Source organism: Capra hircus, chromosome 22 (genome assembly GCF_001704415.2).
Source record: "Capra hircus breed San Clemente chromosome 22, ASM170441v1, whole genome shotgun sequence".
Taxonomy (NCBI): Eukaryota; Metazoa; Chordata; class Mammalia; order Artiodactyla; family Bovidae; genus Capra; species Capra hircus.
Genome location: NC_030829.1, coordinates 11,337,247 through 11,360,908, shown reverse-complemented (window position 1 = coordinate 11,360,908; position 23,662 = coordinate 11,337,247). Strand labels below are relative to the sequence as shown.

The 23,662-nt window shown below is 54.1% G+C and overlaps 1 protein-coding gene across 2 annotated transcripts; it reads left to right on the top strand.

Moving 5' to 3' along the window:
• PLCD1 (phospholipase C delta 1) lies at positions 1,697-23,498 on the top strand. Of its 2 annotated transcripts, none has more exons than XM_018066970.1 (15): positions 1,697-1,859; positions 8,902-9,066; positions 13,074-13,302; positions 19,462-19,591; positions 19,696-19,927; positions 20,338-20,539; positions 20,656-20,800; positions 20,878-21,027; positions 21,120-21,278; positions 21,495-21,654; positions 21,843-21,959; positions 22,364-22,542; positions 22,635-22,767; positions 22,845-22,994; positions 23,143-23,498. In XM_018066970.1, the coding sequence occupies exons 1-15, from the start codon at positions 1,826-1,828 to the stop codon at positions 23,226-23,228; spliced, it is 2,271 nt and encodes a 756-aa protein (XP_017922459.1). In that variant the 5' UTR covers positions 1,697-1,825; the 3' UTR covers positions 23,229-23,498. The 2 variants fall into 2 exon arrangements, with proteins under 2 accessions (XP_017922459.1, XP_017922458.1); XM_018066969.1 differs by lacking the exon at positions 1,697-1,859 and adding an exon at positions 5,537-5,769.

Here is a 23,662-nt window from a genome sequence, read left to right as displayed (position 1 = left end):
CATCCAGCCCAGCAACTCCAGGCTCCAGAGGAGGCCTCAGCTTCTCTGGCCTGAGCCAGAGGCCAGAAGAGGGCCTGCGTGTGACAGCTTTGCTATGTGCAAAGGAAAAGCCAGGCTGCAGCCCCCACCAGGGCATCAGAGGGAGAGGTGACAGGTCATGCCCTGGTTTCAGGCTTGGGGCTCAGAGCTGGGAAGTGACATGAATAAACAGGAATGATGCTTAAGATGAAGCTGAGCCAACTGCTGGTGTTAAGTTTTGTGGTGTGGCTACCTGGGAAAAGCAGGGCTTGGGGGAGGCCTAACCTACTGAGCAGAGAGGCTTAAAGTCCTCTGGGGATATCAGAGGTCCCAGGACTCGCCCCAAGGCCAGCAGAGACCCCCAGAGGGCAGGTCCAGAGGCAGCCATCCTGGCCTGGGGGAGAGAGTGAGGACAGAGAAGGACCCCTCAGCCTCCCTGACCCCAGGCTGGAGCTCCAAAGGGAGGCCTTGTGTGGACTTGCTTGTTGTTGAGCAGAAGGGAAAGCAAGGAGGGCTTGGACAGGCCTGAGGGCAGGCCATTTGGGGAGAGTGCAGGATTAAGGGCTAGCCCTCTCTGTGCAGGAGAGGTGTGCAGACAGAGGGGGGCTCTCCAAAGTCCTGACCCAGCCTCAATCATCAGGATGGGAAGACTTGGCCTCTGGCTGGCTTACATCACTTCCTGAGGTATTCAAGGCCACCCAGACCTGCCTCTGCTGGGAGGGGGAGGGGCTGGGGTCCAACTGGTTCTGCCAGACTCTCACTGTTGGCTTCATCAGCCCAGGAAGCCTGGGGGATTCACTGGTGGGCTCAGCACCATCACCACCCCCATCCTGGAAGGTCTTCTGGGGGCTCTCTCAAGGCCCTTTCCCAAAAGTTGGTGGGCAGTAGGATTCTGGGACTTGGGGGTGGGGTCTCTGGGTACTTATAAAAAGTGTGTCAGGACTGTAAGAGTTGATTGTGGGAGTAGGGGCAAGGGCATCCCTTGTCCAGACAGTCCCTTGGGATGCCACCCAAAAAAGTAACCTTGGAGATGTCCTAGATTCTGTCCCCCACTTTGTTGTACAGATCGCCAGGCGTTTGGGGTGTGAGGGGCTCAAGGGAAAGTTCTCTGCAACTACCGACTCTAAGTTTAATGGCTTCTGCCCCAGGCTCCGCCAAAGGCACTTCCAGGGTTAGAAACTTCCCAGAGAGAGGGAAGGGGACCCTTCTTCAGACTAGATCCAGGCATGCCTCTCCGAGGACCTTCTAACTCGAGCCCATGCACCCATTCTGCAGAAGAGAAAGTAGACATCCGGAGAGCCGCGGCTGGACTCCAAGGCTGCCTTCTGCACCAGCCGGGCTGGGCGTCGAACGTTACTGGTCCTGGTCCCAACGCAGATTCTTTCGCGCATCACTGTAACCCGGCGAAGCGCCCACAGGCAGGGCGTGGGGCCCGGTCGCCGGCGCTAATGACAGGGCCCGCGGCCTGTGGGTGGCGGCGGCGGAGGAAGCCAGAGGGATCTGGCTATTTCTGTCCGGGACGCGCCCACAGGCCTGGGCCAGGGATGGCCGGGCTTCCAGGCCCCCACCTCTGCCCTCCCAGCCAAACCCCAGGAGGGGCGGGGAGAGGCGCGGGTTGGAGGGCCCAGGGGGCGGGGGCGCGGGCGGGCGGGGGGCGGAGCGGAGTCCCGGGCCCACCTCCGGCCTCCTGCCCCCCGCAGTCCATTCGGGTCCCTCCACCACACTCCGCTCGGACCCGAGGCCGCCGCGCTGTCGCCGCGGACGAGTGTCCCGCGGCGCACCCCTCCCGCCACGCCGTCCGTCGGGCATGGACTCGGGCCGGGACTTCCTGACCCTGCACGGTGAGTGCTCGGCCCTCTCGCGGGGAAGGTGGGGGGGTCCCCTCCTGGGCCCACCCCGCGTAAAGCCGTCCCCGGCCCAGGGCGGGGGACCCCCTGCTCCTCCGGCCGCCCTCCGCCCCGCCCCGGGCCCGCCCCTCGGCCCTTTTGTCGCATTGAGGAAATCTTGACCCGACTGCCGGGCGCGACCCTGGGCGTTTCCAGGCTTGTCCCGCAGACCCCGAGGGTAGGGAGAAAACGGGTGTGCGAGTCTGAAGACTTCCCTAAAGACGACCCCCGGCCCCGCCGCCTTGGGGTCGACCGCCCTCCTTTATCCTGGTCACAGAAGGCTAGGCTCCAGGGTCTGGTGCGCTCGCAGGGGCCGAGGAGGGAAGGAACCAGCATCCACGAATAACCAAGTTCTCTCCGCCCGGTCCGGGCCGCCGGGAGAGGCTCCCCAGAGCACAGGCGTGCCTGAACCGCGTCCGGGCGCGTGAGTGTTGTGGGCTGGAAAGAGTGGGGCGAGGAGGTGTGCGAGGTGAGGTGGGCCGTGCCGCAGTAACTGCCCAGTGCAGAAATCATGGTCAGCGACGCCGGGGCTGGGAGGAGCAGCCCGATCGCCCCCATTTGCGCACCCTCCTGGCCAGACAGGCTCCTGTCTCTACTCTAGCTGCCTGTGGCTCTCAGCTTTGTCCACCCGAGCTCTGTCTCTTCCGAAAGACCGGGAAACAGTTTGGACCAGCTCCTTGTCCTATCGCAGCCTCTCCAGGAGAGAGAGTAGCCGTGGGCTGCGGACTGCAGGGACTGAGGGGAGGGGGGTCTCCTAGCTGCAGGGGGTCCCCAACCTGCACCTGGCATCTCTTTGCGCCAGCCTGGGGGCTTACCCACTCTTAAAGAGCTTTGCACTGTAGCCCCCTAGGTCATCTGCCAGCTCAGCAAACCTGCCTCTCTCACTCTGATCACTGCTTAAGTCCATCGCCCTCTGTTTTCTAGTACCCCTGGAGTCCAAGACGTGTGCCCACCACCTATCCATCTAAACCACGCTGTATGGTCTAAATCATGGATAGTCTAAACTATCCATCTAGACCATGATTTCTGTGCTAGCAGTGGAGGTAATAGATGGGAAGGGGAAAGGCAGAGCCCTCCAGCTGTCCACTAGAGACCCTCTGGAACTCAGGGAAGACTCAGATGTTCCTTTCAGCCAGTGCCCAGTCTGTCTCACGTTTCCTGGTTGGCTCAGACCTGGGCCCCATGGCCCAGAGAGGCCTTGCTCAGTGCCCAGAGCTGTTACCCTCATACCAGTTGTCTGGGCTCTCAAGGCAAACTCTTCCAGCTGGGTCATGGGATCCCTGCCTTTTCCAGTGCCCCCTCTTCTCCCCTCAGGACAGAGGTATCCTTAGTGCTCCTCCAGACTGGCAGGGAGGCTGGGCAGCTCAGAGGATCACAGTAGAGACCTCTCTTTCGCTCTCATCGTCCCTTAGCTAGTGCTGTCTGTCCTGCAGACTGCCACCTTCTCTGTGCCTGTTTCACACTCAGATGTCCTATAAGCCCTCTGGTGGCCTCTGACACAGCTGCAGCCTCAGATCATGGGATGGGCTCCAGCCTTGGGCCTCTGTGGCCTCTGTGCCTTTGTCCAGTCTCTCGCTGTGTGTGTGTGTGTGTGCTTAGTCACTCAGTCATGTCCAATTCTTTGTGACCCCATGGACTGTAGCCCACCAGACTCCTCTGTCCACGGAATTCTCCAGGCAAGAATACTGGAGTGGGTTGCCGTTCCCTTCTCCAGGAGTCTCTGTTTCTAGGCAGCCCTAGTATCTTGCCTGGAGAGGGAGCACGCAGAGTCTCAGTCAGCACCTCCCAGTCTTGTGGCATGGGCTTGGCAGCCCTGGCCCATCCTGTCTGAGACCTGCCTCTCAAGTGCCTGACTGCCCAGCCCTTCCTGCGGAGCTGGCACGAACCCTGCAATCCAAAGCTGTTCCCCTGGAGGCCCGGCTGCTTCTAGCCCATCACCCCAAATTACCTCCCTTAACTGCCTTTGTCCCCTCTGCAACCCCCTACCCACCTTGTTTCCAACATGTCTGTCCCTGGGATTCCAGGCCCACACAACACAGACACACACCAATCCACACTGATCTTAACTTTTTTGTGCCATGGACCACTTTAGCAGTCAGATGAAGCCTGTGGACCCCTTTTCAGGATCAAGTTTTTAAATGTATAAAGTAAAACACATAAGAATTCAAAGGAAGCAAATTATATTGAGATGTGGTTCCATCCATAGGTCCTCGAGGAGTCTTTGGCCCTCTGGTTAAAAACCATTGTGTGGTTTCTCTAAAACAGAGGCTTCCCCTTACCCTCAGCTCCCTTCACTGCAAATGAAGAACAACTTGTCTGTGCCCATATTCCAGCTCACCTTCACTAACACACGTTCCCATGCTTTATTATTCTCCAAGGTGAGACCTTAGGCAAGTCACTCTGCACTTCAGTTTATCGTTATTATTGCCATGCTTGTCTGTGCTAAAAACTGGCTTTGCGAGTGACTCACTGTCAGTGCTGGTGACTGGAGCTGCAGTGAGGCAAATGAAGGAACTATTCAGAGGCAGACAGTGAAAGAGAGGAGTGAGTCAGGCCTCTGGGTGATGTCCTGACCTTGGCACACAGTAGGGGCTCAATAAATAATTGCTGGGTGAATGAAAGTGGGGTGGTAACTTACATGAAAGATCCCACTGTTCCCGAGCACACTGGCAGCACAGTTTCGTATAGAGTTGGAGTCCTCACCTATTTATCAAAGCAAGCCTGTGTCAATAGATTCATTTTTAAGATCGGCATTTTTTCAAGAATTCCATTCGCATTTGGCATCTTGGAGATTATTCCACTCAGGTAGAGAAACTCCCTCAGAAGGAAACAGGCCTACCTGGGATTCATATGTGAAGCAATGGCCCACTCAGTCACAATGGATTCGTTGAGTAACTGAGGTAAAATATTTTGGCGGGCTCCGGTGTCCGGCCGAGCTCCATCCTCAACTCTGCCTGGCCTGGCCCCACCGAGCTGTCCGCTAGACCCTGCAGCCCAGGCCGCCGCCGGGCCGGGCTTCCCTCCTCGGCTCAATCTCGCCCAGCCCCTCTGGTCCTCCGCCAAGTCTCCAGCTGAGTGTTTAGGATTCCCGGCTCAGTCTCCGCCCCTTGGTCGGACTCCGCCCCCACACTGCCTCCAAAATCGAGGTACCGCCCTCCCTGCCCCCAAACGGCCTTGCTTTCCATCGCTGTACCCTCCCCCGGTTCGTCCCCTGGACTCTGGCTCCGCACCCCGCCGTCTTCCTGAGTCTGACTCTGCCCCACGTCGCCTCCCAGACCTGGCTCCTCCCTCTTCCCACCTCTTTGGCTCTGGCTCCGCCCTAATCCGCTTTCTGGACTCTCGACTTTCGCCACTGATCTGCTTCCTGGGTTATGGATTTGTTCCACTCCGCCTCCTGGCCCCGGCTCCTCCTTCGGAGCGTCCCGCCTTCTGAGCTCTGGCCCCTCCTCTGCCCGCCTTGATTCCACTCTCCCATCTCTTAGGCATCGGTTCTACACTTCTGGAACTGGTCCCGCCTCCTAGGATATGGCTCCGCCCCTTCAGCGCTGATGTCTGTATCGCCCCGCCTCTAGACTCAAGGCCCCACCCACCCACACAGGCCCCGCCTCCATTGGTTATAGCCCCGCCCACCTACTCCAGGTTCCGCCCCTGCTCCCCTCCGAGGAGGTGGTTCCGCCCCCAGGTCCGCGGCCGCCTTCTGGACGCCACACTGTCCCGGGCCAGGTTTGCTGGGCGGCAGGGGCACTTCAGAACGTCATGCAGTGCTTTGGGGTCCGGAGGCCGAGCCGGAGACTGAGCCGCTCCAGAGAGCTCTACTTGCAGGAACAGAGCCTCAAGGTGGCAGCGCTCAATGGGCAGAGGCTGGGTAAGGGATTCAGGGGCCCCGAGATCAGGGGAGGCTGGGAAGGCAGCTGGGGCAGGACGCAGACTGTGTGTCTTGGGGCCTGGACCTGTTTAGTACTTCTGTGAGTGTATGACTCGCAGGGGCTGTTTTTGCAGGGTTGCCATGTACTGGGGGGATTGGTTACCCTGCCCCTTGCCACTCTCAAACCATCTTGCTTACACGCCTAGTGGTAATTCTGTCCCTTGTATGGTACTTGGGGCCACTGTGCAGCAATGAGGATATGCAGTGCTGGGTAACCAAATGGCACCAGTGTGACAGTGTGTGATCCACTGTGATGCTGCACACCATGTTTGATTGTGGGTGACAGATGTGACAGTGGGTGACCCAGGCAACTGGGTTTCTGTCATCTGTGTTATGCTGTGTGTGTTCTATAGATTTTTCTGCTGTTGCTCTTTGTGGCAGCATGCCCAGGTGGTGGCTGCATAAGGTAACGTTACCTAGCACTGATGCTGTGGGCAGGCTTCTGAGTCCCAACTCCACCGTGTAACTTCCTTGACCCTCAGTTTCATCATCTGTAAAATGGGAACAGTATTGCCTTCCTCATAGGTTTGTTGGGGTGATTAAACACATGTGCTAAGAACAGGATCTTACTTAAATGTGAACTATTATTATGGTGGCTACTGTTATTATGACAATGACGATGTTCTGGCACGGTACCTTGTTTGGCTGTGTGTGACTCCATGTAAATGTGTGTCACTGTGTGTGGCCCATTGTCTCTTCCTGGTTGTGTATGGCAGTATATGATGAGTATGGTGGACTGTGTGATTGTGTGTGTGGCTATATCTGTGTAGCTGTGCACTGCTTTGCAGCCCAGACTCAGTTTGTCTTCATCAGGCATCACCCTATGTACATGGGCAGGGCTCTTGGCATCTTACACCCCTCCTATTAGCACTGCAGCCTCTCTGCATTCCCCATATAGCCACCTCATTGTAACTAGCCTGGGCAGACTGATGAGGCTGCAAGGTCAACCCAGGAGTCCCTGAGCTCAGGGGCCCCTCTTTGCCACCTTCCCACAGGAGAAGATGCTATATAGTGGAGTGAGTGGGGCTGGATGAAGGGGTGCCTATGGACCTGCTGGGTGCTACGGGAGCAAGGGCTGGGGGCAGACCAAAAGCCTCAGAAACAAAAGGGCCTCAGAGAAGCTCAGAGAAAGAGGTATCTGCTTAGGTTTCCCAGCAGCCTGGAGGGCCACTATTATCAAGACCCCCTTTGGGACCAAGGTCTGTGTTCCGGAAGCCATGTAGGCAGCCAAGGGACTTATCTCTGCGTGACCGCCGACAGGGCCGCAGTCTGGCTCCAGGACAGGATGAATGTCGTCTGCTCACGGTGTTTTCCAAAACTGGAGGGTGGAGCTCCCACAGGCTTCCGACCCTGTGTCCCCACTCCCATCTGTGCCATGCGTGTGAACCCAGATGCCCCAGTTGGGCGGGGGTGGGGGAGGGGAGTGCAAGCAGAGGGCAAGGGGATGTCCCTCTCAGCTGACCTCAGCCTCGGGAGGGACAGTGGGATCCCCTAGCTGAGCTGAGGCAGCGCTCTCCTCTGGAAGGTAGTGGGAACAACCTTCTCTCCGGCCTCTTTCTTGAGCCCCCCACACATTGCCACCAGTTGAGGACATTCCGTAGGAGCCTTCTCCTCCACTGGGCCTCCCCTGGGGCTGAAGGGGAACTGCTGCCACTAAGGCAGGGGGGTGGAGAGACTTGGAACAAAGGTGAGGGAAGGTCACATCAGACATTACCCAGTGCTGATGGCGGAATAGACGTTTAGAGAGGGAAGGAAGTTGCCTAAAATCGTGGAGGGGGAAGTGTTAGCATGGGGCTACGTTCCCACTGGAGGAGGTGACTAGGGAGGGATAGAGGCTGAGGCCTGGGGAAGTGGTCCAGAAGATTCTGTAGGTCCTGTGTGCATCTGGAGCAGGCTGGCTGGGGGGTAGGGAGTGGGGTCATGGATAAAGTGGGGGAACCTATCTGGGGTTGGGCATCTGGGTTGAGATAAGAAAAGCCTGTAGGCCTAGGCACAGGCCCCTCACACTGGACACGCACGGCTTCTGAAGCCTCCACTCTGCTAGAGCGGGATAAAGATTGCTGAAAAGCCACAGAATTTTCATTTGGGGGACAGCAGGGAGGGGAGGTGGTCTCTTGGCTCTGAGTAGTGCTGGCTGCTGGGCTCCATGGGGCTTGGCTTGAGACGTGCATTTAGACGCTCCTTTCACCGTTAGTTACACTGATGGGTCATTATGGTGGTGCGGGGTCCCTCTTTGATCACAGTTGGCACAGGGCCTGCTTGGGATGAGGGATGCTATGAAACTAGGCCTGGCGCCCCTTTGGTGTCTCCTGCTTGGGTCTGGTGGGATGAAGGACACTGTCTCTGTGGGAGCCCACGCCCCAGGCCAGCCTGCATCTCTGAAAGGAGCCGGGTGGGAGGGGGCCAGGCAGTTAGGGTTCCTCTACTGCGGGGCCTCAGGCCAGGTGCTGCCTCAGCCTCGGAAAGGCCTGCACTATGCCTTTCGGCTGCTCTACCCTGAGAGGTCCCAGACCCAGGCCACTCAGAGATGGGGTAGACAGGGAGGGATGAGGCATCTCAGCAGGCCTAGCCTGGACCCAATACATGATTCCAAAGCCAGTAGACTTGGGAGGCTGTTGGGCTCATGATACTCATGGTACTCTGCGATCCATTTCCACCTGTGTTTACCCCTCTTCTTTCCTGCCCTGCCTGATCTTTTGGTCCTAGCTTCCTTCAGGTCACTCTGACCCCTAGGTGTGATAGCGAGGAGCCTACTAAGTCTTTTGGAGCCAGGCCATTTTCTAGGGGTCTGGTCACCCAGGAACCGTGTGTTCTTTGTCCACTCAGCTGTAGGTTGCAGGTCATTACATATAAAGTGTGGCCTTGAACAGGTGGGTGTCCTAAGGTTTGTACAGCCTCAGCTGGAGTCGGAGATGCCTGAAGGCGGGGCTCCTGAATCAGGTTGGAGCAAGGGTGATGGAGGGAGAAGTGAATAGAGAGCTGAGGATGAGGCTGCTGAAAAAGGAGCCGGCATGGGGCCTGGAGCAGCAGGTACCCTAGAGGAGGTGGCATCTTACCAGCTCTGTCCCCTAGGCCTACAGGATGACAAGGACCTACAGGCACTGCTGAAGGGCGGCCAGCTCTTGAAGGTGAAGTCCAGCTCATGGCGGAAAGAACGCTTCTACAAGCTGCAAGAGGACTGCAAGACCATCTGGCAGGAGTCCCGCAAGGTCATGAGGACCCCGGAATCCCAGCTGTGTGAGTGCCCCGGGCTGCGCGGGGAGGGGCAGGGTGCTGCTCCTGCGCTCTGATGGGGAAACTGACACTGGCTGGGATGCGGTGGGGCGGGGCTGGAGGTCAATCGTGGACCACGATCAAAGGTAGGGAAACTGAGGCCTGGCCTGGCGGGGCAGCGGTCAGTCATGCAACCAGGATATCAGGTATGGGGAATCTGAGATGGTCAGGCTTGGGGAAGGGAGTCAGTTAGATCACTGATAGGGAAACTGAAGCCTAGTCTGGGCTTGAGAGGGCAGTCATGGACCACAGATGGAGATGCTCATGCTTTTTCGAAGTGGGGATACACAGCCATAGCCACAGATGGGCAACGTCAGGCTCCCAAGAAAGGAGGGAATGGAACTATGTTACCAGCACGCACAGGTATCCACCCAGACATTTGTGGGAGGGAGGGAAGTTGGGCGGATGGATCAGGACTCAGGTGTGGTAAGGCCCAAAGTCCAAGGGCAGATAAGGCCCTTCCGGGTATTGGTGGACAGGATGAGAGGTGGGGCCACAGGAGGCAGCTCCTCCCTGGGCTGGAGCCAGGACAGGCAGGTTGGGGTGGAGCACGGCTGGGACTTGCATAGAGAGGCTTTGGCTGGGCAGCTCCCTCGAGGCTGTGGGCCTGAGGGCTTTCTGGAAGCTTCAGAGAAGGTCTAGGAATTCAGAGCTCAAGCCTGTAGATGGAGAGTGCCTCCTGCAAGGTCTTAGAAAGCAAGTTCTGCCAACACAGAATGCCCCAAACATTTTGCAAAATGAGAGGTTCCCTCTGCACCTTTCAGTTCAGTTCAGTTCAGTCGCTCAGTTGTGTCCGACTCTTTGTGACCCCATGAATTGCAGGACGCCAGGCCTCCCTGTCCATCACCAACTCCCGGAGTTCACTCAGACTCACGCCCATTGAGTCGGTGATGCCATCCAGCATTCTCATCCTCTGTCGTCCCCTTCTCCTCCTGCCCCCAATCCCTCCCAGCATCAGAGTCTTTTCCAATGAGTCAACTCTTCGCATGAGGTGGCCAAAGTACTGGAGTTTCAGCTTTAGCATCATTCCTTCCAAAGAAATCCCAGGACTGATCTCCTTCAGAATGGACTGGTTGGATCTCCTTGCAGTCCAAGGGACTCTCAAGAGTCTTCTCCAACACCACAGGTCAAAAGCATCAATTCTTCGGCGCTCAGCCTTCTTCACAGTCCAACTCTCACATCCATACATGACTACTGGAAAACCCATAGCCTTGACTAGATGGACCTTTGTTGGCAAAGTAATGTCTCTGCTTTTCAATATGCTATCTAGGTTGGTCATAACTTTTCTTCCAAGGAGTAAGCGTCTTTTAATTTCATGGCTGCAGTTACCATCTGCAGTGATTTTGGAGTCCAAAAAAATAAAGTCTGACACTGTTTCCACTGTTTCCCCATCTATTTCCCATGAAGTGATGGGACCAGATGCCATGATCTTCGTTTTCTGAATGTTGAGCTTTAAGCCAACTTCACTCTCCTCTTTCACTTTCATCAAGAGGCTTTTTAGTTCCTCTTCACTTTCTGCCATAAGGGTGGTGTCATCTGCATATCTGAGGTTATTGATATTTCTCCCGGCAATCTTGGTGGGAAAAGTTTAGACCAAAGCTAACCAAAAGAACTTTCTATGATAATGGACATGTTCTGTATCTGTGCTGTCCAATATGTCAGCTACTAGCCACCTGTGGCCCCCAAGCACTTGAACCGTGGCTACTGTACTCAAGGAGCTGAATCCCTAATTTCACTGAATTTTAACTAATTTATATGTGAATAGCCACATGTGGCTGGTAGTACGGAAAGCTCACTGCAGCTGGAGTTCTCTCACAGTCCAAGTCCCTGGAAATTCATCACCCAATCACCTGCCCTTGGCTGTGGAGGGGGTGCAGGCTGGGTGAGCCCACTAAGCAGGTCTCTGGAGAATGAGACCAGACAGAGGCTCAGGTGGGAGGAGGAAAGGGAGGGTCCGCCAGGCCCCAGGACACTGGATAGAATCCTGAAAAGGTGTGACCTGCAGGCCCGCAGCAGGGTCAGATGGAGGGAGCCTGGCTGGGTCCTGGGAGCTGTGTGCCTGGGAGGTCTGAGCCGGGGAGGGCAGGGTCGGAGGGGATGGAGCCAGAAGGGCTCTCAGAAAATGACACTCTACACATGTTGGTCACATAAGATAGTAGTGACCCAGCCCTTGCCTCTGTCTGTGGCTCCAGCCAGGCTCCTTCACAGACCTCTGCCCTGATACGGGGTTTCCTGTTAGATGCTGGCCGTTGGCGGCACCGTGGGAACGGGGCATCATACTCTTCAAGCCCTGGGGACTCCTGGAAGCCCATCCCCCAGCCAGGACATGTGCATGGTTCCCAGTGTGTGCCAAGCACTTGGCAGGGGTGGGTGGGGGGCAGACGGAGGAGTAGGCGAGCTGGGCCTTGCTAGACCTGGGCCGGTGAGATGGCGACCTTGTACCAGGACAGCTGTGGGCAGAAGGGCAGGAGGGAGTTCCCAGGCCAGAGACCCAGCATGAGCAGAGGTGCAGGGATACGAACGCGGAAGGGCTGTGGGTGAAGGGCCTGCATCCTGACAGGGAGGGCCACAGGGGCGATAGCCTGGGGTTGGGCATCAGGTGCACTCAGGTGAGGAGTGTCTGAGACACAGAGACAGCTGTGGGCTGGGCATGCCTGTCATCTGCTTCCCTCTTCCCAGTGAGTAGTGAGCCTGCGCTCCCCCACCCCGGGGAAACTGAGGCCAGGAGCAGCGGGGTTGGGGGCAGTCTCCCAGTGCTCTGTGTCTCTGCTTCCTGCTCCCCAAGTCTCCACTGCCTCCCTCCGCTTTGGTTACCGCAGGCAGACAAGGGTTATCAGTCAGGAAGGCATCTGGACTTTCTCTCTGGAGTGGGTGGGAAGCTGGCTCCCACCACCCAGGCTTCCTGTTTTCACTCCCAGTCTGGGGCAGCTGCAGCCAGTGTGGGGCCTGGCAGGGCTGGGGAGGCTGCAGGGAAGGATTAAACAGGGATATCCTCTGCACCCCAGACAGCCCAGGGTCTGTGTGTCTCACACCTCAGAGCCTGCTGCCCGGAATGGCATATGCCTCACACATGGGGCCTGCAGGTGACCGGGAGGCCCTTGGGCACTCACCAGGAAGGACAGGCAGGCTGTTGGCCAGAGCTGGTCTCAAACCAGGGAAGATGGATGTGGATGGCTCAGGATGGTGTTGGGGCAGGGGCAGACCTGGCTCCAGATGATGGGAGGCCCAGCACGAGCCCAGCTGTAGGGACTGGCTCCCAGCCAGGTCAGGAGAGCACCTTGGGGTTGAAGCGGGGCAAGCAGGGCCTTGCTCCTCCCTGAAGCTAGGAAAGCTGGGCTGCCCCAGGAGGGCCCCCTGCTGTCCCCAAGGATAGAATGATGTCGTCTCAGATTCCCAGGGGCACCCTCCAGTCCACCTCTCGGGATCCTGGAGCACCAGCCCTCCCCAGGGGCTCCCTGAGATCAGGACCCACAGATGCATGGAGGCAAGGCCCTGGCTGCCCCCCGACACAAGCACTTTTCCCTGTCATTGGGCCTCCATCTCCACACCCCAGGGCCAGGGCTGACTGAGGGTGGCTCCAGGCTCCTGAGTGGTCAGAAGAGCCTGGAGGCTCTCATGGCTGTCTTGGAGGGAGGGAAAGGGCCCAAAGTCAAGTACACCAGGAAAGCACGTGGCCACCCCGTCACAGGCCCCAAGCTCCACAGTGGCCTCTCCCAGTCACTGTCTGAGAGCCCTGCCCTGCACCGATCCTCTCCCAGGGGCCCCACTTCCTCCTAGCACAGAAACAGGGGGCCTGGGACCATAGGAGCCTTTCCCGCCCTAAAGTCAACTTCCCTCTCCCCGGGCATTTCCACTCTGCCTGCGGCAGCTGTGTCCCCCTTTCCTCCTCCATGCCAGCCTCTTTCTGTCCCCACTCTGACCATCCTCCTGCCCCTCACGGCTTTCTCTGTGCCCCCGCCCCCTTCCCACAGTCTCCATCGAGGACATCCAGGAGGTGCGGATGGGGCACCGCACAGAGGGCCTGGAGAAGTTTGCTCGGGATGTGCCTGAGAACCGCTGCTTCTCCATCGTCTTCAAGGACCAGCGCAGTACTCTAGACCTCATTGCCCCATCACCAGCCGATGCCCAGCACTGGGTGCAGGGCCTGGGCAAGATTATCCACCACTCGGGCTCCATGGACCAGCGGCAGAAGCTGCGACAGTATCCTTTTGAGGGCAGTGGACCCAGATCCAGCCTGCGGCTGCTGGCTATGGTTGTCCCCAGGGCAGCAGTATGGAAGACACCTGGCTTGGGCCATCATAACCAACATACCATAGACTGGGTGGCTTAAACAACAGAAAATAATTTGCTCACAGTTCTGGAGGCTGGAAATCCAAGATCAGGGTGCCCAGCAGAGGCAGGTTCTGGTGGGAGCTCTCTTCCTGGCTTGTAGATGGCTGTCTTCTGTCTTAACATGGAGGGGGCGGGTGGGGGGTGGGTGGGATGGGGGGGAGGCAGGAAGAGAGAGTGAGCACGACCTCTGGTGTCTTCTTATATGGGCACTGATCCCATCACGAGGGCCCCACTCATGGTCTTATCTAAGTCTCTCAAGGTCCTGTCTCCAAATACATCACAATTGGGGGAAGCAGGGAAGGTACTTGGGCCCTCCTTTGTCTACTCTGACCCAAGGGCCAGACAGCGGGCAGCTCCGCGATGTCCCCTGTCCCCTCGCTGTAACCAGCATAGAGCTGGGAGACTGGGGAGGCTGAGGGGAGCTGCCTGCTTCAATGGGAGACCTAATCTTGGACTTAAAAAAAAAAAATTATGTATCTTTTTAAAAAACAGTCTTAGTTTTCTTTTTCTTTTTAAATGTTATCTATTAAAGATTTTTTTTTTCTGTCATGCTGTTCAGCATGTGGGCAGTTCCCTGACCAGGGATCAAACCTGAACCCCCTGCATTGGAAGCTGACTTTTAACCACTGAACCACAAGGGAAGTCCCCTAGTCCTAGACATTTTAATGTTTCCTAGAGTTAACTGCATTTTTTTCTCCTCTGGGAGTTTGGGAGGCCATGGTCCACTCCCACTTACCCCTATCCCCTGTGCCATTCTTTGGGGAGTGATCAAGTTCTCCCAGGCCTGGTATGCAGGCCAGCCAGGGGGCTAGAAACAAATTCACTTCAAAACCTAGGTGCACAACAATGCCCTAGTCTATGGCTCAAAAAGATCAGGCTTCTGGTGTATAGGATTAGGGTGGAACCAGTACCAACTCCTTTTTTTATGACGGCTTTATTGAGAGAGAATTCACTTACCACGTAAGTCATCCAGTGAAAGTGTACAAGTCCATGCTTTTTAGTGTGTTCACAGTTACGCAACCCATCACCCAATGAATTTTAGGATGTCCTCATCATCCTAAGAAGAAACCCATCCTCTTTAGCAGTTCCCATTTCCCCACAACCCCCAAGGCCTAGACAACCACTAATCGGCTTTCTGTCTCACCAATCTATTGATACTCTGTCTTTCTGGACATATTAGATAAATGGAATCCTACAGTCTTTTGTGAATGGCTTCTTTCACTTAGCATAATGTTACGGAGACACACTAGTGGCTCAGCGGTAAAAAAAATCTGCCTGCCAACACGGGAGACATGGGTTTAATCACTGGGTCGGGAATTTAGATCCTCTGGAAGAGAAAATGGCAACCCACTCTGGTATTCTTGCCTGGAAAATCCCATGGACAGAGGAGCCTAGTGGGCTTACATAGTCCATGGGGCTGCAATGTAGCGGGTAAACAACAGGGTCTGTCCACGTCATAGCCTGTATCGGTACTTTATTCCTTCTGTGTCCCCAATATTCCATTGTCTGGCTAGTCCACATTTTATTTATCCGATCAGCAGGTGATGGCCATTTGTGTTTCTGCTTCTCTGAATAATGCTGCTCCGAACATTCGTGTGCAAGTTTTTGTGTGGACATACGTTCTCATTTCTCTTGGATACATACCTAGAATTTCTGAGTCTTGTGGTAAGTATATATTTAGACTTCTGAACAACTACCTATTTTCCAGACAGGAAATTTATACTCCCACCAGCAGTGTATGAGGGTTCTGACTTTTCACATCTTCACTAATCCTTGTTGTCTGCCTTTTTTTATGACAGCTATCCTGTAGCATTTCACTGTGGTTTTGATTTGCATTTCCTTGGTAGCTAATGGGCTGAACATCTTTATATGTGGTTACTGGACATTTGTATATCTCTTTGGAGAAACAGCTATTCAACAGATCCTTTGCCCATTTGTTGTTCTTTTTAACGGGTCTCTTTAATTTTAAATTATGGTAATATATGCATAACATAAAATTCGCTGTTTTAAGCATTTTCAGGTGAACAGTTCAGTAGTGTTAAGTACATTCACACTGTTGTTCAGCCATCTCCAGAACTCTTCATCTTGTAAAACTGAAACTCTGTACCCAGTGAACAGTAGCTCCTCATTCCAGCCTCCCCCAGCCTTGGGCAACCGCTGCTATGCTTTCTGTCTCCATGAACCTGCTTACTCTAGGTTCCTCATATAAGTGGACTCATACAGTATCTGTCATTTTGCCATTGGCTTATTTCACCTAGCACAATGTCCTCAAGTTTCTTCCATGTTGTCACACGTTAGAATTTTCATCCTTTTGATATGAACAATATTCCATTGTGTGTGTGCACCACACTTGATTCATTCGCCCACACATGGTCACTTGGGTTGCTTCCACTTTGTGTCTATTGTGAATAATGCTGCTGTGAACATGGGTGTACGAGTATCTGAGACCTTGTTTTCAATTCTTTGGGGTACATACCCAGGAGTGGAATGTGAGGTCATCTGGTAATCCTATTTTCAGCTTTTTGAGGACCCACTCTACTGTTTTCCATAGCAAGTACCACTTTACGTCTCCACCAACAGTGCTCAAGGCTTCCGATTTCTCCACACCCTTACCAACTCTTGTTATTTTCTTTTTAAAATAAGTATCTTACTGTGGTTTTGATTTGCATTTCCCTTACAATTAATGATATTGACCATTTTTATGTGCTTTTGTGTATCTCCTCTGGAGACATGTTTATTCAGATCTCTGGCCCATTTTTTAATTGAGTTACCTTTCTATTATTTAGTTGTGAGAGTTTTTTTTTTTAAAATATTATAAGCACAAGCCTCTTATCAGATATATGCTTTGCAATTAATCTCTACCACTCTGTGGGTTCTGTCCTTATTTTGGTGGGTTTCTCTGAATTTTGTGCTTCAGTGAGCTCTGACACATTTACCTTTTGCTTTTGCTGCCTGTGTTTTTTGTTGTCATATCTAAGAAGGCTTAGCCTAACTCAAAGTCGCAAACATTTACTCATATTTTTTCTCACAGTTTTAGTGCTTGCATTTAGGCCTCTGATCCACTCTGAGTTTGTTTCTGTAAATTCTGTGTATGGTGTGATATGAGAGATCCAACTTCATATTTCTTTTGCATGTAGACATACAGTTGTTGAAAAGACTATTCTTTCCTCCCTGAATTATCTTTCTACCCTTGTCAAATATCAATTGACCATAAATATGAGGGTTTACTGCATGACTCTCAATTCTACTCCATTTGTCCTTTTTTTTTGGCGACGCCACACAGGGGGGACAACAGGGATCTGAATCCATAACCCCTGCATTGGAAGCACGGAGTTCTAACCACTGGGCTGTTGGGGAAGTCCTCTGTTCCATTTATCTAAATTCCATTTATCTAAATGTCTGTTCTTGCACCAACAGCACAACGTTTTAGTTACTGTAACTTTGTAGGAACCTTTGAAATCCTGAAGTGTAAGTCTTCCAAATTTATTTTTTTCAAGAATGTTTTAACTATTTTAGGCACCTTGAATTTCCATACGAATTTGAGGATGGGGTTAAGTTTCTGCAAAGTAGCCAGCATGACTGTGACAGGTATTGTGTTGAATCTGCAGATTAATTTGGAGAGTATTCCTCATTTAACAGTATCAAGTCTTCCTTCTGATCTGCAAATACGGGGTATCTTTCCATTTATTTAGATCTTTAATTTCTTTCAACAGTGTTTTGTGACTTTCAGAGTATACAGGATGCATTAAAAGAATTTGTATTTTTATTCCTTTCGATGCTACTATAAGGAATTATTTTCTTAATCTCATTTTCTGATTACTGTACTCATTGCTAGTGTATATCCAGCTCCTTTGGGGGACACATTTTGAACTCTGTCGATTCCCTTTATTGTGTGCTTTTCAGCATTTCAGGGACTTTTAAGTGTTTTTCTCAAGGCTTTGTCTGCCTGACTTTGAACTTTTTTTTTTTAACAAATAATTTTATCTATTTATTAATTTTTGGTTGTGCTGGGTCTTTATTGCTGCACGGGCATTTCTCTAGTTGCAATGTGCAGGTCCTCATTGCAGTGGCTTCTCTGGTTGCTGAGCATGGGCCCTAGGCTTGCAGACTCAATAGCTGTGGATCACAGGCTTAGCTGCTCTGAGGCATGTGGGATCTTCCCAGACCAGGGACTGAGCCCGTGTCTCCTGCGCTGGCAGGCCGATTCTCTACCAGGGAAGCCCAGTTTTGAGTTTTCCTGACAGCCCAGTTCTATGGCGCTTTTCTGATAGTCACTCCTTTTGCACAGGCTTGTGCTTGGACAACCTCATGCCCTCTGCTGCCTAGACCTTGAGGTCTTAAAAGTCATTCCAGCCTGCTGAAGAGCAGTCAGCACTGGGACCTTATGCTTGCGTGGACCACTGTGAACTTGTATTTAACCTGGAATTCTACCATGTTTTTTTATGTAAATGTATACATATCTTTACATAAAACATACATACATATATATATATATATATATATATATATATACATACAAATTTAACTATCTGGGTATGTTAGAATGAAGCTTTAAGGCCCAGAAAACCTGCCTCCTCCAGAAACTACTGACATTTGAGCTCTCCCTTTAATCTTTTCTTGCCACATTTCATTTTGTCTAATGATGCATTTGCCAAAAATAATGAAGATTAATATATGTGTGTCATTTTTTATGTAACATTATGTCATAATTATTTCCCCGTGTTAGCACAGTCTTGGCTGTAATGACTGTGTACTGTTCCACTGAGTGGATGAACTATAAACTAGTGATCCATTCTTTCACTCTCAGACGTTTCATTTGTTTTTATTCTTTTACCTCTATAAATAACACTGCCAAGGACTACGTTCATAAAACCTTGCAGTATTCGAAGTATTTCCTTATCAATGGACTCCGAGAAGTGGAATTACTGAGTCAACTGGTGAAACAGGTTGATATCTCTACATTACCTTCCTAAGGGTTGTACCAGTTTACATTGTCCAACTGATGGATGAGAGTGTCCATTTCACCTCACCCTTCTTTGCACTGGGAATATACTTTTAAGTTGCTAATTTTATCGTCTAAGAAATTGCATCTTATTTCCAAATTGTTAATATCTTTGATTACTATCAATGTTTGTAAAAGTTTGGTTTACATCCCTTCCTCCTTTAGTTTTTAGGGTCATCATACTCTTCTTTTTAATTAATTCTTCAAAAACTTTGCTGCAAATGCTTCCTCCAGTCTGTCAGACAGATGACTTTGTTTTTTCTTTATTTGAGCCTCAGAATTTAAAAAATGTTTATATGGTGTGATTTATACTGCTGTTTCCTTTCTGATTTCTTCCAAAAACCTGCTATCATGTTTTCATTGTGCTCATGAGTTCCCATTTTCTTGTTCTATAATTAGCTCTCTGTTTTCTGTGGAATGTAGTATGGAGCCTCTCCTCTAGTTCTCAAGTTCAAGGCTGATGGGAGAGATAGAGGGAAAGAAGTGGGGACCAAAGCACCACAATCATGACACCATGATCCAGGCTTTGTTTTTGCACGTGATGTCCCCACCTTTGATCAGTGGCTTGAAATTTGCTGTTTCCTACTAAATAAGCCTTAAAGGCTTTAGTCAAGTTGAGTAATAATTATATATTGAAAACCAAAAGGACATACCTTGAAATGTTAACAGTAGGTACCCCTGGCTGATAGAACTATGGGGCCTTTGTTTACTTTTCTTCATTTTCTCAACTGTCTGTAATGAACCTTTTAGAGTGAGAAAATAAATATTTTTGAAGTTTTGAAAGGGTTCAAAGCCAGCAAGTAGGAAAAAGGCTCTTTCATTGGACGTCATATTTCCTCCAAAAAGGCTACCAGGTCTTCCCCTGAAATGCAGATGTGCCAGCAGCCAGGCCTGGGGGGAGCTGGGTCTATAGGGGCCCTCAGTCCACCTGGGCCTAGGAGCTGATCCTGAGCTTGAACCATGGCTCTGGCTGGGACCTAGTGGGTACCACGGCTCCTGGGGTTCTTTCCTTACTTCCTGCCCAGCTGGATTCATTCCTGCTTGCGAAAAGCTGACAAAAACAAGGACAACAAGATGAGCTTCAAAGAGCTACAAAACTTTCTGAAGGAGCTCAACATCCAGGTGGATGACAGCTATGCCCGAAAGATCTTCAAGGTGAGGAAGCGAGGAAGCGTGGGCTGGGTCTGCCTGGCAGTGTGTCTGGAACACAGCTTGGGACCTGCTCTGAGCCCTGCCTACCTGACATCCTGGCTCTGCAGGAATGTGACCACTCTCAGACAGACTCCCTGGAGGATGAGGAGATTGAGACCTTCTACAAGATACTGACCCAGAGGAAGGAGATCGACCGCACCTTCGAGGAGGCCACGGGCTCCAAGGAGACCCTGTCGGTCGATCAGCTGGTGACCTTCTTGCAGCACCAGCAGCGGGAGGAGGCGGCGGGGCCTGCACTGGCTCTCTCCCTCATTGAGCGCTATGAACCCAGCGAGACGGGTGAGGGCCTGTGACCTGCAGTCCCGGGCCCCACACGGAGGGAAGACCCCTGCGGAGACGGCAGCCCGAGTAGGGAGCTGGAGGGCAGGGGACGCCTCAGCCATTCCCAGGGCCCCTGGGCAATATTTCCCAGCCCATGCTGGGCACAACGCTTTAAGACGTCAGATGGGGGCCCAGTCCTGGAGAAGGAGGTGATGAGGTCCTGCCCTCGGGGGGCCTCATCGAGTGGGGGACAGAAGAGGAGGAGACAGAGCTCCATGCTGGGGTATAGTCACGGTTTGGTCAAGAGACTCAAACTTACGCCCTTCCAAGAGATCCCCGCACCAGCTCAGGATGGGAGGCGGGGCTGTGGGGCCCCTGCTCCCAGGGCGCTCTGACCGGCAGTCGCCCTCCCGCCTCCCGCCTCCCAGCCAAGGCGCAGCGTCAGATGACCAAGGACGGCTTTCTCATGTACCTGCTCTCGGCTGACGGCAGCGCCTTCGACCTGGCGCACCGGCGCGTCTACCAGGACATGGACCAGCCGCTCAGCCACTACCTGGTGTCGTCCTCGCACAACACCTACCTGCTGGAAGACCAGCTCACCGGTCCCAGCAGCACAGAAGCCTACATCCGGTGGGGCAGGGCAACTGGGGCGTGACGGGGCGGGGCGGGGCGTGACGGGGCGGGGCGGGGCGGGGCCGGGCTTGACCTGGGCGGGACCAAGGGCCTAGCCCACACCCCACCTGCAGGGCGCTGTGCAAAGGCTGCCGCTGCCTGGAGCTCGACTGCTGGGATGGGCCCAACCAGGAGCCGATCATCTATCATGGCTACACCTTCACCTCCAAGATCCTCTTCTGCGACGTGGTCAGGGCCATCCGGGACTACGCCTTCAAGGTGGGCGCGCCCCTGGGGGTGAGGAGGAAGATACTCGGGGGCCACTGACCCCTCTTAATCTACCCCTGGGCCTCCAGGCATCCCCCTACCCCGTCATCCTGTCCTTGGAGAACCACTGCAGCCTGGAGCAGCAGCGCGTGATGGCACGACACCTGCGCGCCCTCCTGGGGCCCATGCTATTGGACCGGCCATTGGATGGGGTCGTCACCAGCCTGCCTTCCCCTGAGGTGCCCCATGGGGACCCGGTGCCCAGAGGAGAGGGCAGGGGACTGGCCGGGAGGCCAGCTGGATCTTGATCAGCTGCCTCCTCCACCCTTAGCAACTGAGGGGGAAGATCTTGCTAAAGGGGAAGAAGCTGGGCGGGCTCTTCCCGCCTGGAGGAGAAGGCGGCCCCGAGGCCACTGTGGTGTCAGACGAGGATGAGGCTGCTGAGATGGAGGACGAGGCGGTGAGGAGCCAAGTGCAGCACAAGTCCAAGGTCCGAGGGGGAGCTGTGGGGGCACGGGGGCAGCCCTGGGGCCTTCACCCGCCGTCACCCTCCATCGCCCTGTGGGATGTTTGCCTTGTCCGGGTGCTCTGTGGCTGCCACTCAGACCCTCTGCCCCTCTCTCTGCTTCTGTCTGGGTTTCTGGCTCTCTCAGTGCCCGCCTGCCCCAATCTCTGAATCTAACCTGGGCCTCCCCATGGCCCCCAGGAGGACAAGCTCAGGCTAGCGAAGGAACTCTCCGACATGGTCATTTACTGCAAGAGCGTCCACTTTCGGGGCTTCCCCAGCCCTGGCACCTCTGGGCAGGCTTTCTATGAGATGTCATCCTTCTCTGAGAACCGCGCCCTCCGACTGCTCCAAGAATCAGGTGAACCTGGCCCTGCCTCCCCACCCCCTAGATTGCTGCCCATCTGTCTGACCATCTGAGCTGGCCAGGGCCAGAACTAGCTCCCACCCCTCCAGACATTTCACAGAGCCGGCACTCCACGATGTTAGGGAGGGGCCTGGGCTCACGCAGAAGGCCTCTGCTTCTGATCGACTCATACCCCGCCTCAGGAAACAGCTTTGTCCGCCACAACGTGGATCACCTGAGCAGGATCTACCCCGCTGGGTGGAGAACAGACTCCTCAAACTACAGCCCTGTGGAGATGTGGAATGGGGGCTGCCAAATCGGTATGGGCTGGCTGGGGCTTGGAGGAGCCCTGGGTTAGGGTTTCTGTCTGGAGGGCCAGGGGACTCTGGGGACCCAGGCAGAGCCAGATTCACGGATTTGTGGGCTTCAGAGCTGGTAATCTCAGTTTGGAAATAATCTCCTGGCAGCAAATACAGCCTCTGAAATTTCATCATTAACGCACTTGTCCTTTGAATTCTGGCACCAGAAATGGAATGTAAGGTTGGTGTGGGGGGCCAGTTAGGGCAGCAGGAGGGCAGTATGCATTGGAGTGATCCTGAACCCTGCTTCTGCCTATGTGACTCTGAGCCCCAGTGTACTCCAAGCCAGCTGGGCTCTGGGACCCCTGAAACACCCCCCTCCCCCGACACACACAGAGCCTGTGACTACTCTGTCCTGCCTGCAGTGGCCCTGAACTTCCAGACTCCTGGGTCAGAGATGGATGTATACCAGGGCCGCTTCCTGGACAATGGGGCCTGTGGGTATGTGCTGAAGCCTGCCTTCCTGCGAGACCCTAACTCCACCTTCAACTCCCGTGCCCTGGCCCAGGGCCCCTGGTGGACTCCAAAACGACTCAATGTCAGGGTATGGCCAGCCACAGTGGGGACAGGTGCCCCGGGCCTTCCTTCCCCCTCGCTACCATCCTGAACACTTAATTATCCCCTGCCTCTCCTCAGGTCATCTCAGGGCAGCAGCTGCCAAAAGTCAACAAGAATAAGAATTCAATCGTGGACCCCAAGGTGACAGTGGAGATCCATGGCGTGAGCCGGGACATGGCCAGCCGCCAGACCTCTGTGGTCACCAATAATGGTACGTGCTGGGCCCGGGCTGAGCCTGGCTCCTGGAGCTGATGTCCGTGCTGTTGACACGGTGCCTGCACCCCCTAGGTTTCAACCCATGGTGGGACACGGAGTTTGAGTTTGAGGTGGCTGTGCCTGAGCTTGCCCTCGTGCGCTTTGTGGTGGAGGACTACGATGCCTCCTCCAAGAACGACTTCATTGGCCAGAGCACCATCCCCTTGAAAAGCCTCAAGCAGGGTGAGTGTCTGTGAGGAAGGGGAACGACTCAGGTGGCGGGGTGGGACGGGAGGCATTTCTTGGGTGGGGGCTGGCTGTCCCTTGAAGCATCCTCCCGGAGTGAACACAACTCTCCTGGTGCACCCCTCTCCACCCATCTGCCTGCCAGGATACCGCCACATCCACCTCCTCTCCAAGAACGGAGACCAGCACCCATCTGCCACCCTCTTTGTGAAGGTGGCCCTCCGAGACTAGGCTCGGGTCTGGTGAGGGCTGCCCTGAGCAGACTGGACCCTCTGTCTATGTCTGGGGGCCCGACGGGGGCTGTCCCAGCCACTCACTCAGAGCCGGCAGCCCCGCACCGCCTTCAGCTCCAGCCTCCTGCCTGCTGCTGCCTCTCAGGAGCCCAGGTGCTGGCCCAGTCCCTGGTGCTGCCCTCACTTCCGTTAGGGGCCACATGCAGCCCTCTGTCCATCCTCCGGCCCGGCCCTGGGTTGAGGGTTTTTATAAAAGTTGTCAAACTAAGTACTGTGGTCTCTTTACCTGGATACCAGAAAAATCCCTGTAAAGCGCGCGTGTGTGTGTGTGCGTGCATGCGCATGTGTGTCGCAGAGTCCTGGAGCCCCAGCACCTCATTCTCTTCTCTCCACCTTCACAGTGGAGCAAGGTGGGGGTGGGGAGCGTCTGTT

Coding starts and splice junctions, on each gene's coding strand:
- PLCD1 (XM_018066969.1), top strand. CDS start 5,661: ATGCAGTGCTTTGGGGTCCGGAGGCCGAGCCGGAGACTGAGCCGCTCC. Junction 13,303..19,461: donor CAGCGGCAGAAGCTGCGACA/GTATCCTTTTGA, acceptor CTTCCTGCCCAG/CTGGATTCATTCCTGCTTGC. Junction 20,540..20,655: donor AGCACAGAAGCCTACATCCG/GTGGGGCAGGGC, acceptor CCCCACCTGCAG/GGCGCTGTGCAAAGGCTGCC.